Source organism: Capricornis sumatraensis, chromosome 21 (genome assembly GCF_032405125.1).
Source record: "Capricornis sumatraensis isolate serow.1 chromosome 21, serow.2, whole genome shotgun sequence".
Taxonomy (NCBI): domain Eukaryota; kingdom Metazoa; phylum Chordata; class Mammalia; order Artiodactyla; family Bovidae; genus Capricornis; species Capricornis sumatraensis.
In genome coordinates, this window is record NC_091089.1 from 23,384,356 (window position 1) to 23,403,681 (window position 19,326).

Sequence of the window (19,326 nt, forward strand, 5' to 3'; positions counted from 1 at the left end):
TTGAACACATACCTTAATTTATATGGGCATTAATAAATAAATGATTTTTGAAACACTGCTTTCTGACTCCAGTGAGATCATCATGTTAACACTAACTAATAAAAATTATCCTTGAATTTCAGATTAATAGCCACACTTTAACCTGTGATTATTTTTTTTTGACACCTGTTAATCAAGGAATATTCAACTCAATCCAAATGACCAATGGCTGTGTTTTTACACCCTCTACACTGGAGTTCCAAAAGGAACCCCCACACATCGAGGAACCCCAAGAGATGATAGAGATGCAGACACATGGGTGTGGAAGAAGGTGGTCTAAACTCCAGACAGCTTGCTGGCTGTGGAATCCACCCAAGACCCCTGTGGGATGGAGCTATTTGACGGACAGGTCTGTGGTCTTCCAAATAGGTCTGCGGTCTTCCAAAAGATTAAACTTCGGGGAGCAAACGTCTTCATCCTTGCCTACATAATGCCAATAAAGGCTGTTCAAAAATACGTGTCTGCTGAGTAAAAGGTGGAAACAGTATCCTTGAGAATTCAGAGACACAACACTACAGAACAAGCGTGGTGAGGGGGTATGAAACTAGATCACCATGTGTTCAATTTATCTTCTAGCTTTTTCACCACGGAAAACTTGAAACATGCAAAAGAAGACAGAACAATTTAGGGAGCCAGGTGCCAGTCAATTCACATGAATCCTGTTCCCTCTATCACCCCACCCTGTCTGCTGCCGTATCCATTTGAAGTAAATTCCAGAGGTCACATCATTTAATCCATAAATATTCTAATATGGACCTCCAGAGTATAGGAACTCTTTTTAAAATTATGTAATCACCATAAACAAAATTATGTACTCACCAAAAAAATGAATACTTTCTTAATATTATCAAATGTCCAGTTTCAACTGGACAATGACCAATTTCAACTGTCTCAAAATTACAGTTGTTTTTTGACATTTTGTAGTAGGATTGAAATAAGATCCACATGTGGCAATCAGTTGATACAACTTTAAAATGTCTTTTAAATCATCTCTTTTATTCCCTTGAAATCGGTGTGCTGAAGAAGCTAGATCATTTATCCTACAGAGTAGCCTGTATTCTGGGTTGTGTTGATTACTTGTGGTGTGATTTAACGTGTGCTTCTGTCTTAGATCATTTGTAAATTGGTTACCTCGTAGAGAGACAGGGTCAGACACACACAGGGTTGAATCTGTTGGTATGACTGCATCCTCAATGGCAGTGTGAGTTTCCATGAGGAGGTATGTATTAGCTGGTTGTATCTCATTTCCACTGTGTCAGCAGGTCTTGAAGCTCCATACCTAGATCCATTAATTCATTCAGGGTTGCAAAACTCTGATGTTCTAAGTGATACTCTAACTATATCATTCCTTCTTACTAAAGAGCTAGAATATTTTTATAAGCATACCTTCCCTCAACTACTGTTTGATTATCCTAAAGCTCATATAGGAAAAAGTAAGATAAATGTGTAATTTTAGAATTTTACTCATTTTTCAAAATAAAGGGCTGGTTCACCGCCATCTTTCTTCCATTGCTAACCAGTTCATTGTTGTTCTTAAGTACTGTTACGAACTCATCAATGTAGATTAAGCCGATGTGCTTCAGTCCACTGTAATTATCATGCTTGTTGATGCTTATATTGTCCATCTTCAGCCAGCCAGTGGGAGACCCGTCAACATGCTCCCAAGTTCCTTTGCCAATAATCCTAGTCATATTTGATAGCTTCCTTGCTATCTGTATAATAATATGTTCCAAGTTTATTTTACCCATTTCCTAGGCCAGACTTGAAGTCAGCTATTTCTCCAAGGAACTCTGGTTCCTTTCAGTATTTTAAGACCACAATCTCTGTGCTGGTAGTGGTTTTTGCTAATGGGTTGATCATTGCTTCTAGTACTTTTCAATAAACTTAGTGCTAGAAATATACTTTTTTGCAAGTTTGTTAGGCTAATAAACACCATGGGTTCATTTCAATACTTCTAATTAAATTCAGAAATCCAGAGTTTTTTTTACCTTAATTGTTTTATCTTTCTATCAACTTTCTTCCACACACTAAGAACCCTAATCCTTAAGAACTCTAAGAATAACAAAATTAGAAAACACACAAACTGCAGTATCAGAATAGCAATACTAACACTACTACCAGCAAAATGATTATTATAAACAGTTGATCTGCATGTGTGCGTGGTTCTTTTTCTTCTAAGAGTATATTCCACCCCAAATTCACAAACTGCAATGTTTCAGAGTTACTTGGAAGAGCTCTTCTCTGTGTGGTTCTGCCACCAACTGGATACTCAGTGAGGTGAACAATGGAAAAGCTGAACAATGGAAACAGCAGGCAGGCTGAAGGGCTATAAGAGTGAGGGTGTGGAGTGTGATGCCTGTGGACTTCCGGCAGTAAGAGTCCAGCCCAACCGCTGTCAGGAACTTGAGTACAAGAGAAGGACATAACAGAAGGTAAAGAAGTTCTGTTTTGTTCAGTTGATAGGAATTTGCTGTATGTCCCAGGGAACTCAACCCAGGGCTCTGTAACAACCTAGAGGGGTGGGAAGGGGTGGGAGATAGGAGGGAAGTTAACGAGGGAGGGGACACATGTATACCTATGGCTGAGTCATGTTGATGTACGGCAGAGGCCAAAACAAAATTGTGAAGCAACTCTCCTTCGATTAAAAATAAGTAAGTTTAGGGGGGCAGGGGAAAGCTTATTGAAATTGAAAAAAAAAAAGAGGCAGGGAGACACTGATGAATACATGGGAAGTGAAACTTGGGGACAAGTAATTAGCGAAGCATTTACTCAGTTAAAAGAGAGGAAAGGCTGAAGACAGACACCCTTGAGAAGAATCTTCCAATTGCCTGGTCTGTTCATCTATTGTTCATCAGTAGCATCAGCCACCGCATGAGGCCCCAAAGAGCCAGGGATGGACTCCAGGGAGCTCATAGGTGACTGGACTCAGACAAGCAAGCTAGAGTATCTCAAGTGCTATTCCAGAGGTAAGCACAGGAATAGAGGTATTTGGAGAGCCCTTGACTGCAGTGAGGGTTCATCTAGAGAATCCCTGGCAGGAGGAGACATGGGGAGGGAAACTGAGAGACATGGGGAGTGGATGTGGGGAGGAACCATCCTGGGATGGAAGCAATACGTCCAGGGTGAAGGTACAGAAGGGAAAGGGCATGGCTTGTTCCCAGAACACAATCACAGTGAAATGTCACTGAGGCGAAGGACAGGGAGGTGGGCTGCAGAGGCCAGGGCCGGAGGGCCTCGACATTGTACTGAGAGATTCAGACGTAACCCGGAAGGCTACATGGAACCAGCATGAGAAGGACTTCGTGAGCCCCCTCTGGTGGAAGCTAGAGGATGGACTGAGTCGTGGAGGACTGAACAGTGTCCACAATAGCTGTTACAATTCTCCCAGAAGAAACGGCCTGAACCAAGGCTGACCCCAAACCTCAAGGCACTTCTGAGATGTACAATCTAAAGGGACAACGGTGACTCGAGGTCATACCTATAGTGTGGGAAGATGAGAAATGAAGACTCATCTCCAAAAACACCGTCACTGAGAAGGGCTCTGCTCTGGGAAAAAGATGAGGGCATGAACAGTTGAGCAGGTTTTAAAATGGGACGAGAACGTGCAGGGAGGATGGCCTGTTGGCCTGCCTTTCTGCCAATCCCCCTGAGACAGGAAACATCCATGAAGGAGACGGACACTCAGGCTGGAGCTACCACTGACAGAACATTGTTTAAGGATGTGAAGGAGATGGGAACTAAAGAGAAATGGACTGACTACACCCTAGAGTCTAATATCATGCGAGTAAGAACGATGAACCTACACAGACACGAGCTCAATGCAAACGCCATCTTCTCCACGAAGCTCATCCGGCCTTTCCTGACGCTGCCCTGGCACGGTGGCCTCACTCTCTGCCCCTGGCTCTCTGTCTCTCTCCCATGAACTCTCCTGTGGGTGACAGCTTGGAGTTTGCCTGCACCCCAGTCCCAGACCTCTTCACTAAGTTCGTGACTTGCCCCGGGGAGAAGCAGAGGGAAAGTTTGGGGCAAAGGATAAGATGGAACCTAACAGAGATGCCGGCACATGCACACAAGGGGGCGTGTCCCTAGCAGCATGGTTTATAACAGCAGAGCCCTGGAGAGGAACGCAACTGTCCACCAACAGACGATGAACGAGACACACTGTGCTTCCTTCTCAGAGCTACCTGGGTCATGCCCACACTGACCTCGTTCTAAGTAAACTGCCTCAGGACACATGCTGCATGAAATCATGCATATACAATTGACACAAAAGAATTTCACATATTGTGGGCGAATATGCACCGCTAGTATAGAAATGTGCATTTGCACAGCAAACACTATATCTGACATTCAGTAGAGAAAACACCCCAAGAGGGTGGCCAGTATCGAGCAGAAGACTTCAACTACATCTGTAGTAGGTTTTTTTTTTTTTAAATCTGAAGTAAACATGGAAAAATATTATGATTCTGATGATGTTTTCTTTACTTCCTATTGTTTGAAATATTTGGTATGGTAAAAATACTCTTAACAGATATTTTGACCGAAATTTACTTTGTACTCTAAAGCGTTTCTCTTTTTGTAATAAGTAAAAGGTGTAAACTTGTCTGCATCTAATCCCACAGCAATGCAAAAACAGAACCTGACAGTATTCTTTGTTTTTTTTTTTGTTTGTTTGCTTGTTTTGTTTTTACCTGAAATATCTGCTTCAGGGAGAAGAGGGCCCTTCTTAAATCTCGTCCAGTGGAGTTGTATAGTTTTTCTGAAATAAAGAACACACCATATAAAATTCATTAAGCTGACTCAACAGATGGTAAAAACAGAGACAGGGTGTGAGCAATTACAGAACTTCTGCTGGAAAGGTGAGTAAAACAAATTCATTTCATTCAGGATGCAGCCCCACCTCTAATGGTGCAAAGAACAGTCCAGGCGTTACAGGAGGCAGGAAGAGGGGATTCTGAGTGTGGGGAAGTGCCCTGATCTGCACCCTCAGCCCTCACCTCCCTCTCTCCAGAGCTCGATTTCCAGCTGTTTACAGACATAGTGATTCAGCTGGTAAAGAATCTGCGTGCCAATGCAGGAGACCCAGGTTCGATTTCTGGGTTGGGAAGATCCCCTAGAAAAAGAAATGGCAAGCCACTCCAGTATTTTTGCCTGGAAAAATCCCATGGACAGAGGAGCCTGGCAGGCTACAGTTCGTGAGGTCCTAAGAGTCAGACATGAATTAGCAACTAAACCACCACCACAGACTTGATATTTGATACCCAACTCTATCAGGAAAATTAACACAGTCAAAATGGAACTCATCCTTCTGTTTCCTCATCTCACAGACCTGCATCACCATCCTCTCTACAGCCCGGCTCAGGAAGCTTCAAACTGCTTCCTTTTCCATGGAATCTGATGTTCACCTCAAGAGAACCAAGAGCAGCATGATGTCTCTATGGACTCACTGGTCCCCACCTGCTGCCAACCCTTCCAGCAGGGACCTAGCCTTAGCTCTGCCTGTACCTGGACTCTCCCTCATATGAGACACGTTCAAGGATGAGTCCTGGCCTGGAGCAAGGCAGATGCAGGAGCCCCTGTCAGTATTCTGGGGCTCGATGCTCAGGTTGAATTCTATAACCAGTGACATGTAACATGTACTAGTTGGGCCAGGCCTCATGCATGAGGAGGGGAGCCTGATCCAAGACCCACCCTCCAGCAGTTACAGTGAGCAGAAGTGGCAGATGGGTATGCCCCAAGTCTTCACTGGTCAGTAGGGGCGGTGCCAGAATGTGCTGAAGGCATGGAGAATGCAGGGAACAGCCACTTCTACCGGTGCATGCAGACTCCCAGAAGCGTGGATTCCGCTCAGCTTCCTAGGTGGCTCAGGTGCCCGGGACTGGGTTCCTAACACTGTGTGTCAGAGCGCCCCAATATAAACCATCCAGTGCACATTTACTGAGCACCTGCCAGGCGCTGTTCTAGGCACTGAGGGTACAGTAGTGAAGAATGAACTCAGAGCAAAGACTAAGCAATCCAAGGGCCTGCATTTCAACCTGGCATGTGATTTGGGCGAAGTATACTACCTCTCTAAGCCTTGGATTCCTTATCCAAAGAGGGGAACAGATAATAGTAGATCTAGTGGAAGATGGTTGTGTGTGTTAAATCCAGCACTGAAACGGTGCAGTGGAATGCAAAATTACTTAAAATACTTAGAATTATAGATTTCAAAGTAATGTCACCTGCATGGTAGGCAATCTTGGGCTTCAACACCAGCCTATGGGGGGAGGTGGTTCTCCTCATGTGTGAGTGGAAGGGGATGAAATGCACAGATCTAAACGACTCAGCAGAAGTCTGGTTGTGAGAAGGACATGCCCCTTTGCACTGTGGCTCTAGAAGTGCCCCATCTGAGGTGATGGAAGGTTCCCATCTGAGAGAGACTTAAAATGATGGAGCATGGGCCTGGCTCAGCCTCTGAATGGCAATAGCTTCCTCAAAGGGCTTCCTATGGACAACCTGCCCACTTCCCCTCTTCTCACCCATCCTCCAGACCAAGGCCAGAAGGACAAGGTGAAAACCAACACCTGAAAACATCCCTGCCCCCATTCAAACCCTTCAGTGGCTGCCCACGGCACTGAGTAACAAACTCCAAATCCTCTGTGGCCTGCCAATCCCTTGGTCACACAGCCCTGCCGCCCCCACCCCCCACCACATACCAACTCATCGTGCAGCAGACACCTGTTCTCTCTGCTCCTGGGGCAGGCCAGTCTCCTCCAGACTCACAACCTACACACACAGCTTAAGGGGCAGAGGCAGGATTCTGTAGGGTCTGACCCCAAGGCCTCCTAGTGTTTGCCCATTGTGCAGTCCCCCACCTGTAAATACAATATGCAATAATCCCCAGTCACTTGATAATTATGCAGCGCTTCGACTGAGAATCACTCCTTGTTTTCCTGAACACAAGGAGCCGGGAAGACTCCAAAGGAATCAACCATCCCCAAAGTAGACAGCTGATTCATCACAGACCCTAAAAAATGAGGCCCAATGACTCACAAGTTGACCTCTAAAGTATTAACATATGTGTGGCCTCAAAAGACATGAGTAAGAAATAGAGATGGTGGCGTAGAAGGATGTGCGCTCATCTTCTCCTGCGAAAACTCCAAAATTACAACTTGCTGCTGAACAACTGTCAACGGGAGAACGTTGGATCTTACCAAAAAAAGATCCCCCACGCTCAAGGGCAAAGGAGAAACCCAAGCAAGATGGTAGGAGGGGTGAAATCGCGTTCAGAATTAAACCCCATAATCGCCAGACACTCAGAGGAGAGGGCTCAATCAAACCTAGTGCACACAAGCACCCAGAGACCCCACAGAGACTGAGCCAGAATTGTGTTGGAGTGTCTCCTCAGGGTCAGCAGTGGCCTGCCACAGGGGCAAGGACGCTGGGTGCAGTAGACCTGGGTATCGCAAGAGCCCTCTTGGAGGAGGTCCCATTAACCCCACCATAGAGCTGCCAGAACTTACACAGGGCTGGGGAAACAGACTCCTGGAGGGCACACACACAAAAAAAAACCTGGTGGGCACCAGAACCCAGGAGAAAGGAGCAGCGATCCCACAGAGACTGACCCAGACTTGCCTGTGAGTGTCCAGGAGTCTCTGGTGGAGGCATGGGTCGGTGGTGGCTTGCTGCCGAGTCACAGACACTGACTGCAGCACTGCGTGCACCTGACCTTTTGAAGGAGGTCGCCATCATCTTCACCACCTCCACCATAGTTTGGTCTCAGGCCAGACAACAGAGGGGAACACAGCCCCGCCCATCAACAGAAAATTGGATTAAAGACTTACTGAGCATGGCCCCGCCCATCAGAACAAGACCCAGTGTCCCCCTCAGTCAGTCTCTCCTATCAGGAAGCTTCCATAAGCCTCCTACCCTTCTCCTTCAGAGGGCAGACAGAATGAAAACCGCAATCACAGAACACTAAACAAACTGATCACATGGACCACAGCCTTGTGTAACTTAATGAAACGATGAGCCATGCCATGTAAGGCCACCCAAGACGGACGGGTCATGGTGGAAAGTTCTGACAAAACATGGTCCACTGGAGAAGTGAATGGCAAACCATTTCAATATTCTTGCCTTGAAATCCCCATGAACAGTATGAAAAGGCAAAAAGACAGGACACTGAAAGATGAACTCCCCAGGTGGGCAGGTGCCCAGTATGCTACTGGAGATCAGTGGAGAACTAACTCCAGAAAGAATGAAGAGATGGAGTCAAAGCAAAAACAAAACCTAGTTGTGGATGTGACTGGTGATGGAAGTAAAGTCCAATGCTATGAAAAGCAATATTGCATAGGAACCTGGAATGTTAGGTCCATGAATCAAGGTAAATTGGAAGTGATCAAACAGGAGATGGCAAGGGTGAACATCAACATTTTAGGAATCAGTGAACTAAAATGGACTGGAATGGGTGAATTTAACTCAGATGACCATTTTATCTACTACTGTGGGCAAGAATCCCTTAGAAGAAATGGAGTAGCCATCATGGTCAACAAAGAGTTGGAAATGCAGTTCTTGGATGCAGTCTCAAAAATGACAGAATGATCTCTGTTCATTTCCAAGGCAAACCATTCAATATCACAGTAATCCAAGTCTATGCCCCGACCAATAATGCTGAAAAAGCTGAAGTGGAATGGTTCTATGAAAGACCTACTAGACCTTCTACAACTAACACCCAAAAAAGGTGTCCTTTTCATTATAGGGGACTGGGATGCAAAAGTAGGAAGTCAAGAGACACCTGGAGTAACAGGCAAATTTGGCCTTGGAGTACAAAATGAAGCAGGTCAAAGGCTAACAGAGCTTTGCCAAGAGAATGCACTAGTCATAGCAAACACCCTCTTCCAACAACACAAGAGAAGACTCTACACATGGACATCACCAGATGGTCAATACCAAAATAAGACTGATCATATTCTTTGCAGCCAAGGATGGAGAAGCTCTATACAGTCAGCAAAAACAAGACTGGGAGCTGTGGCTCAGATCATGAACTCCTTATTGCCAAATTCAGACTTAAATTGAAGAAAGTAGGGAAAACCAGTAGACCATTCAGGTATGACTCAAATCAAATCCCTTACCATTATACAGTGGAAGTAACAAATAGATTCAAGGGATTAGATCTGATAGACAGAATGCCTGAAGAACTATGGATAGAGGTTCATGACACTGTACAGGAGGCACTGATCGAGACCATCCCCAAGAAAAAGAAATGCAAAAAGGCAAAATGGTTGTCTGAGGAGGCCATACAAATAGCTGAGAAAGAAGAGAAGTGAAAGGCAAAGGAGAAAAGAAAAATATACCAATTTGAATGCAGAGTTCCAAAGAATAGCATGGAGACATAAAAAAGCCTTCCTCAGTGATCAATGCAAAGAAATAGAGGAAAACAATAGAAGGGGAAAGACTAGAGATTTCTTTAAAAAAAAAAAAAAACAGAGATACCAAAAGGACATTTCATGCAAAGATGGGCACAATAAAGGACAGAAATGGTATGGACCTAACAGAAGCAGAAGATATTAAGAAGAGGTGGCAAGAATACACAGAAGAACTATAAAAAAGAGATCTTCATGACCCAGACAACCATTATGGTGTGATCACTCACCTGAAGCCAGACATCCTGGAATGCAAAATCAAGTGGTCCTTTAGGGAGCAACACTACAAAGAAAGCTAGTGGAGATGATGGAATTCCAGTTGAGCTATTTCAAATCCTAAAAGATGATGCTGTAAAATTGCTGCACTCAATATGCCAGCAAATTTGGAATACTCAGCAGTGGCCACAGGACTGGGAAAGGTCAGTTTTCATTCCAATCCCAAAGAAAGGCAATGCCAAAGAATGCTCAAACTACCACATGATTGTACTCATCTCACACGCTACCAAACTAAAGCTCAAAATTCTTCAACCCAGGCTTCAACAGTACGTGAACCATGAACTTCCAGATGTTCAAGCTGGATTTAGAAAAGGCAGAGGATCCAGAGATCAAATTGCCAATATCCGCTGGATCATCAAAAAAGCAACAGAGTTCCAGAAAACCATCTACTTCTGATTTATTGACTATGCCAAAGCTTTTGACTGTGTGGATCACAACAAATTGTGGAAAATTCTTAGAGATGGGAATACCAGATCACCTGACCTGCCTCCTGAGAAATCTCTATGCTGGTCAAGATGCAACAGTTAGAACCGGACATGGAACAACAGACTAGTTCCAAATAGGAAAAGGGGTATGTCAAGGCTGTATATGTTCATCCTGCTTATTTAACTTCTATACAGAGAACATCATGGGAAATGTGGAGCTGAATGAAGCATAAGCTGGAATCAAGATTGCTGGGACAAATATCAATTAACCTCAGATATGCAGATGATATCACCCTTATGGCAGAAAGCAAAGAACAAAAGAGCCTCTTGATGAAAGTGAAAGAGGAGAATGAAAAAGTTGGCTTAAAACTCAACATTCATAAAACTAAGGTCATGGCATCTAGTCCCATCACTTCATGGCAAATAGATGGGGAAAATCGATACAGTGACAGACTTTATTCTTGGGAGCTCCAAAATCACTGCCAATGGTGACTGTAGCCATGAAATTAAAGACGCTTGCTCCTTGAAAGAAAAGCTATGACCAACCTAGACAGCATATTAAAAAGCAAAGATATCACTTTGCCAACAAAGGTCTGTCTAGTCAAAGCTATGGTTTTTCCAGTAGTCATGTATGGATGTGAGAGTGGGACTATAAAGAAAGCTGAGTGCCAAAGAATTGATGCTTTTGAAATGTAGTATTGGAACAGACTCTTGTGAGTCCCCTGGACTGCAAGATCAAACCAGTCAATCCTAAAGGAAATCAGTCATGAATATTGATTGGAAGGACTGATGCTGAAGCTGAAACTCCAATACTTTGGCCACCTGATGTGAAGAACTGACTCATTTGAAAAGACCCTGATGCTGGGAAAGATTGAAGGCAGGAGGAGAGGGATGACAGAGGATAAGATGGTTGGATAGCATCACCAACTCGACGGAGATGAGTTTGAGTAAGCTCCAGGAGTTGGTGGTGGACCAAGAAGCCTGGCATGCTACACTCCATGGGGTCACAAAGAGCTGGGCACGACTGACCAACTGAACTGAAGTGAATAGAGTGAACTGCATCCCCTTTGTAGTTAGAAGCCAGGTCCCTGGGAGATCACTCTTCCTCCACTTTCTACAGCCAACATATCAGAACCTGAAACCTCAGAGGGACAGACTTTGTTTTTAGCCAATACCACTTCTAATAAGAATAAAGTTCTCAAATGCAAGCAAGGGCAGATTTTTTTTGTCCAGGAAGGCCATCAGTAGAGGAGAGATTCAATTCCAGGTACCTCTTTACAACATAATAAGGCTTGCATTAGACGTTCTTGCTCATGTAACACCAAACGACAGGCAGAAACATGTCTTCCAGAGATTAACACTATCCCAGTTAGAGTCTCCTTTAGTTACCAGTGATCTATCATGGCTTCCAACTCATGTGAATGAAGATTATGGTTTGCTGCGTTTTGGCTGCGAAGGTTTTAGCACTTGGTGCTATAATCAATATAATCAGTAAAATGAAGATTAAGTAGTTTTTTGAACGATAGTTGATTTACAATGTTATGTTACCTTCTGGTGTATAGAAAAGTGATTCTGTTTTAATATTTTTTGTTCATATTCTTTTCCAGTATGTTTTATTGCAGGATATTAAATATAGTTCCCTGTGCTATACAACAGGACCTCGTTGTTTATCCATTCTATATGTAACACTTTGCATCTGCTAGTCCCTAACTCCCAATCAAAACTTCCCATGCCATCCCTCTCCCTTAGCAACCACAAGCCTGTTCTCTGTGTCTGTGAATCTGTTTCATAGATAAGTTCATATCGTATTTTAGACTCCACATATAAGTGATATCATATGGTATGTGTCTTTCTCTTTCTGACTTACTTTGCTTAGTATGATAATCTCTAGGTCCACCCATGTTAGTGCAAATGGCATTATTTCATTGTTTTTTTATGGCTGAGTAATATTTCACTGGATATATGTACCCCATCTTTATCTATTCATCTGTCGATGCTTCTTTCCATGTCTTGGCTACTATAAGTGGTCTTGCTATAAACATAAAGGGTGCGTGTATCTTTTTGAATTGTAGTTTTGTCCAGATATATGCCCAGGAGTAGGACTGCTGGATCTGGCAACTATTTTTAGTTTTTTGAGGAAACTCCATACTGTTCTCCATAGTGGCTGCACCAATTTACATTCCCACCAACAGAGTAGGAGGGTTCAAATAGGGATTAAGTATTAATAGATTAGAAAAAAATTCAGTTGAGAATTACAACGTTTTGTTGAGGATTTTTACATTGATATTCATGAGGAACATTAATCTACAGTTTTCATTTCTTGTGATGATGTTGACATTGAGGTGATGCCAACCTCATGAGCTGGGAGTGTTCTCTCAAGAATAAGTTTGTGCAGACTTGGTATTACTGATTCTTTAAATGTTTGGCAGAATTCTCCAATGAAGCTACCTGCACCTGGAATTCCCTGAAATAAAAGGTTTTAAGCTATGGATTATTCAATATCATTCGAGAACAAAAGCTGTTCTCATGATACTCCCTTATCCTTTCACTGACTACTGCAGCTTCTCATTATCCCTGATATGGGTGATCTGCCTTTTCTCTTTCATGCTTGGTCACTCAGGCTATAAGGGTATAGATTTTATTGATCTTTTCAAAGAATCAGCTTTTAATTTCATTCCATTTTTCATTGCTTTTCTGATTTCTATTTTATTGATTACTTTTCGCTTATTTGCTCTTTTGCTCTAGTTTTTTATGGTGAAAACTTCAATGATTTGAGGACTTTCTTCTTATTGAATGTAAGTATTTAATGCTATAAATCTCTCTCTAAGCACCACTTCAGCAGCATTCTGAAAATTTACATATATTGTTTTTCTTTTCTTTCCATTCAAAATTGAATGGTTGTGAACATTTCATTCATTTCAAAAGGGAATAACTTAAACCTGTGGAGTTTTTTGTTGTTGATGTCAATCTCTGGTTTATTTAGGAGCTATGCTACTGCTTAGCTTCCATCCATATGAGGATTTTCCAGATATCTTTCTGTTACCAATTTCTAGTTTAATTTCTTTATGGTGAAAACATATGCTTTGTTATGATATCAAATATTTATAATTTATTAAGGTTTATTTTGTGACCCAGAATATGGTTTATCCTGATGACTGTCTCATGGACACATGAAAAAAATGTGTATTCTGCTGTTATTGGCTGAACCATTCCATAAATATTCACTAGGTCAAGTTGAATGATAGTACTATTCAGGTCTTCTCTTAATCAATTTTCTGTTTATCTATTGTGGCTCAGATGGTAAAGCATCTGTCTATGATGTGGGAGACCCAGGTTCATTTCCTGGGTTGGAAGATCCCTTGGAGAAGGAAATGGCAATCCACTCCAGTACTCTTGCCTGGAAAATCCCATGGACAGAGGAGCCTGGTAGGCTACAGTCCATGGGGTCACAAAGAGTTGGACACAACTGAGCGACTTCACATTCACGTTCACGATTGTATATTTTACTGTGAGAGGAATATTTAAATCTTTATGTTACTGGATTTTTCTATTTATTCTTTCAGCTTTACGAGCCTCTGCTTTAGGTCCTTTGAGGTTCAACTGTTGAGCATACTCACAATTAGTAAGGCTATGGATTTTAGGTTAATAGACCATCTATCACCATGTAATCAGTCACTCAGGTGGCACAGTGGTAAAGAATATATACCTGCCAATGCAGGAGATGCAAGAGACACAAGTTTGATCCCTGGGTCAGGAAGATCCCCTGGAGGAGGAAATGGCAACCCACTCCAGTATTCTTGCCTAGGAAATCCCATGGACAGAGGAGCTTGATGGGCTACAGTCCACGGGGTCATGAAGAGTCAAACATGATTGAGCTACTGAGCACACATGCACACAGGCACCACGTAATGTTTCTCTTCCTCCCTGGAAATATTCCTTTTTAAAGTCTACTTTTCCAATACGTAAATGATTAGTGAGTGTTTGGTTAGGGTTTGCATGGTCTATCTTTTCTCCATCCTTTTATTTCTAACCTGTCTATGTAGAGTTTCTTGTAGATACAGTTGAAACTTGTTTTTATCCCATCTGTCTTTTCATTGGTGTGCATTCTCTGTGTCTTTAACCTCCAGGACATCACAAATAACTTCTCTGCGACACTAGGACAGAAGATCTCAGGGAGGCCTCAGCCTTTGATGAGAAACATCCTGAACAAATGCCAAGCATACCCTTGAGTGGTGCCAGAAATCTCTCCCTGTCCTTTTTTTTTTTTTTTTGCCAGTTGTCTTAATTAAAACAAACAGCAATTTCTGTTCAAGGAGTAAGCAATTTTCATTCCAATTGTCTCTAACTTTTTAAAAATTAGTTATACATTTTATTTAAATAATTATCTATTCCACTTCCTAGGTGGCTCACTGGTAAAGAATCTGCCTGCTGACAGGAGATGAGGGTTCGATCCCCAGGTTGGGAAAATCCCTTGGAGTAGGAAATGGCAACCTGCTCCAGTAGTCTTGCCTGGAAAAGTCCATGGACAGAGGAGGCTGGCGGGCTACAGTCTGTGGGGTCACAAAGAGTCAGACATGACTAGGCACAAACATTTCAAACAAAGCTGAAAAAAACTGTATGGTTTCCAAATAATAATTATGTCTTTAATGTGAGAAAATTGTCAAACAGACTTCTGAAAGCAAGTTGTAACTTTTCATGTTTTTTTAAAATCAAAGCTCAAAAGAGCAATAACTTTATTTATATATTTTGGTTGAAATATCCTTTGAAATACTTCATTTTTTAATTCCATAAGCTATAAAGCCCTAGGCGAGGTGTACCTCAGAAATCCTTCTACCCAGTGTCTGTTAAATTGTAGCTTTTTAATTTTTAAATCTTTCATAAAAGTGATAGGCAGCAAAGTTTCATTTTTATGGCCAAAGATACCCTCTCCCAAAGTACTGCAAACCTTTCCTTGTTCTATGTAATAAACATTTTAATAAATGTCATGAGTTGGCCCCCATATCCTATGAGAACAACACTGGAATCACCACTCTCATGGTTGAGATTTAAATGACCAAATACTCATTCAAAGAAATATTACTCTAGAGTACTGATTTTTTTTGAAAAGGCAATGGATATCACCTCTCTAGAAAGAACCAACATTATGGTATAAAATAAAACCACAGTGCGTAACTGAAACTCAAAATTGCCATCGATCTTAAAAAACGCATGGTACCGAACAGCCCCTCTGCCCTACCTGATTGTTCTGTTGATGAGCATATATTTTAGGAGACACCACTGCTTACCTAGAGGGGAGGAAGGATCAGGGACCAAGGATGCTTGTAAATGACAATTTGTCATTTTATGAAGAGGGACAATTCCTGCTGGTAGAAGAGGAGCCAGCAGACGTTTTCCCACGTCAGACATCATAGCCAAACCAAAGACTGCTGACAGCCCTTTGATGGGCTCGAGAGGCCTACACAAGCCAAAGGAGAAGCAGTGCTTCTCCCCAGTCCAGGTCCTGGCTTCCTTGCTGCTGGGCTAGCCAGGCCACGGGTGGTGTGGTTTGGAGCTTTAAATGCTGGGCGACACTCTGAGTTCAAGGAACTGGGTGTTCCTTTTATACTGCATCCAGGCCTCACCATACACAAAGTCAGACTCACCATGGCTGTGCTGGCCTCCTCTTCAGCTTAGACCAGAGACAGGGTGAAGGGCTCACCCAGGAGCAGAGGATGGCCTGCCAGCTTCCCAAGGATGTGCTTGATGTCTCTCTTGGATGCAGGCCTACTGAACATTAAGAAGTCCTACTTCTAGCCTGTGTATTCAGGTGTGATGCTCAGTCTTGGGTTACATGGTGAAGCAACGCTTCCTCCGGGAGGATGACTGATAATCTTGGTGCATCCCCAGTCTGCCATCAATGTCTGCAGGCTCTGCTCTACGTAGGTCTCACATGCATGTCTCTGGGTTTGTGTACGTGGGTGCAGATGCACCCTTGGCTTCAGCTTGTGGATGATGGAGCAGAGCTTAGAAGTCCTCTGACCCTCCATATTTACCTGAGACACTGTGTAGTGCTCATGGATCCCAAGTCCCAAGGGAGGGAATTCCATGTGTGCACACTGCCTGAGTATCAGGTGATGCAAAAGAAAAAGAGACCCCAAATGCTGAGCACAGGGAGGGACAGTGGAGCCCACCTGAATCCAGCAAGAGGGGAGCCTCACAGCTGCTACCTGCATGGGAACTTCACACGTCTCCCAGGAGCTCACAGGTGCTCCTTTCTCCTCCTTGTCCACCTGGGTTGTGAACAGCGGCCAGTGAGAGCGGTGTAACCCCTCTCGGGTGGTGGGGGCCATAAGGAAAAAGACGGTTCTTGCCACAGGGGCCGGCGGTGGGGGGTACTGGGGTCTAAGTAGTAAAACATGGGACCCTTCCTAACAAACCTCAAGAGTGCACAACAGTCAGACCCAAAGTAGAACCCTCATGTGTAACATGTAGGGCTGGGATCAGCCTGTATTCCCCAAGGTTGTCCATTCTCCCGGAACTCTGACACTGCCAGGTCTGAAGTGTGCAAAGGCCACTCCCACCAGCACAGAAGGGGGTGGCCTACAGCTCAGGCTCAGAACGTCCCCTGGAGGGAGGAGGGCTTTGGGCCCAGCAGCTGGGGAGAAGCTGTAGGAGGGCGCAATTATACATCCATTCATTATTTTTGAAGTGAAGCACAGCCCCGGTGCATTTATTCTGCCCCCTCCCCCATCCCAGGCTGAATCCGCCTGGGGGGCAGGCATTCACCTTTCAGTAAAGGGCAACTGGGAGTAATCAGAACATCATTTGTTAAAGTCTTATAAGCGCCCCCGTCTTTTCCCTCCACGATTCTCACTGTTTAAAATGAAATATGTTCCTTTAAGAGATGTAATTACTGTATTATACGCTAAACTAGCTTACAATAATGAGGTGAGGGGAAATTAATCAAAGGCCATCAGAGACCTTCTGTCTTTGGGAAGGAAACCTGCATGGCTTGAAAATCTCAGTGCTGAAAAGCACGGCCACAGAGGTCCTATGCTGCCTGCTCAGGCAGGAGCACAATGAAGAAAACCTCTGGGTGGGGGGAAAGGCCAAAACATGACAAGGAACCAGTATAAAAAACTGGTGAAGCAAAGTGTCAGTCATTCGGTTGTGTCCGTCTCTTTGAGACCCCGTGGACTGTACCCACCAGGCTCCCCTGTCCATAGAATTCTCTAGGCAAGAATACTGGAGTGGGTAGCCATTCCCTTCTCCAGGGCATCTTCCTGACCTAGGGATCGAACCCTCATCTCCTGCATTGCAGGAGATTCTTTACCATCTGAGCCACCAGTGAAGCTGGATAAAAAACTGATTATGTTGGTCAAAGAATATGGAGGGGAAGAACCCAAGGCAACTGTGGGTAAGTCTGGGGAAGTAGGTGAGTGAAAGATAGATCCAGAATATCATGTTTTCAGGTCCATAATACTCACTGACTTTAACTATTACAGCACACTCTTATCTCACCAAGAGGCAAACTCAGTCACCAAGCACTCCATGGGAAACTGGGATCAAGACCCAGGGGTCCTTCCTCTATATGGAAAGACAGTAACCTTCTTTCTACCCTTGGGCTGCTATGAAAGACATCACATGTAGAGAGTAGATTCATTCATTGGCAAAATACCACATCTATATTTAAAAATCTGTACCAGTTACAGAGAACCGTGACCGTCATGAATTTTCAGATGTGGCAACGAGAAATGAGCCTCTGCTTTGCCTGGATGTAGCTGTGACATCAGACTCCCCACTCAGAACTGGCAAAATGTGGCAAAAGACAAACTGAAGGTCAGTGGCCAAGCCTGGGCTATGCTTCTCTTCCCCAGCTGGGGAAGCCCACAGACCAAGTTACTGTCAACACTGAGTGAGTCAAAGAAATTCTACGCTGGAAATTCTTCCCCTGAATCCAAAAGTGCCACATGATACACCAATGACTGGGAAGAATAACTCCTCTCAGCCTGAAATTGATACTCAGTTACCATGATGATATTTTAAAGGGAAAAAAAAAAAAAAGTGACACCGTAGAAACCATTTTTCAGTTAAAAAAAAAAAAAAAAAAACTGCTGGGTCAGATTTTGGAAACCATTTTTTCCAGTGTTGGGAGTCTCAGACTCATTTGAAAGTCATACACAAGTTATAAAAAGATGTTCAGACACACAAAATGTTAATAGAATTTCGGACAGTATGGGTACACAGAAGCTTCCTATGGGCCATCAGGAGATCCTATGGTCCAGAGGTAAGAATTCTTGATCTAAGCCAACATCCTCATTTCACAAGTAAAGAAACCAAAGCCAGAGAAGTGACACCAAGGCTGTCCCCAGTGCTAGGCTCTCAGAAGTGGGGAAGAGTAACAGAAGACGCCTAGTAGAAATGGAGATGGCCTTACGCTCTGTTTATACAATAAACAACTGGGCCACTAAAACTCACTCACACCCTAACCATGACACGCTTGTCACCAAGTAAATTCAGAGGAAAACACACATATATAAAAGCAAGGGCTTCTGTTCTGGGGACCAACCGAGACAAGTGCCCATGGTGATGATGGTGAGTGGGGGTGAGTGAGGGGGCTCCCCGGCTGGCAAAGGGGCAGCCCCCTCAGCCTGCGGGTGGAAGAGGCTAAATGTGAACGATGAGAAGGTCCCAAGCCCCAGTGAGGCAAGACTGCTCAGGATGACCTCTTTAATCCTCAGATCGCCTAGAGTACAATCTCCCTTTATGTACTTGTAACATCATCTTTTTAACAGTCTTTTATTATCCACTAGGCAGGGAGCATGCTGAGCACTCAGGTGACAGAGGGAAGTGAAGACAGTCTCAGGTATGAGAGCTGAGGGCTGACTGGGGAGGACAGGCTTGTCCCAGACAAAGCCTCTGCCATGTGAGAAGGACACGGCAGTAACAAGGGGCCACGGAGAAAGGAGTGGGGAACCCTGTGAAGCTGGGGCTGGAGATGGAGACTCAGCCGTGGCGATGTGGGACAGACTTCAGAGGCGTGAGTGGAAACCAACCAGTGTGAGAAGGGCTGCGCAGGGGGGGAGCGGGAGGAGGGGAAGAGCAGCGTGCAGCCCGGGCGGCTGAGGACGGAAGTGTGTTCAAAGCGGACCGTACTTCAGTGGGGCCAGTGCCTGGGCAGGTCGTGCAGAGAGAGCACGAGGCTG

At 44.0% G+C, this 19,326-nt stretch overlaps 1 protein-coding gene across 2 annotated transcripts in view; it reads right to left on the minus strand.

Annotated features, from left to right (window-relative positions):
- The window catches only part of FHOD3 (formin homology 2 domain containing 3), a 529,299-nt gene that overhangs the window by 287,863 nt on the left and 222,110 nt on the right, over positions 1–19,326 (minus strand). For both annotated transcript variants that reach the window (XM_068993855.1, XM_068993854.1), the window contains exon 4: positions 4,731–4,798. In XM_068993855.1, the coding sequence (XP_068849956.1) occupies positions 4,731–4,798 (68 nt within the window). The remainder of the gene's footprint in view (positions 1–4,730; positions 4,799–19,326) is intronic.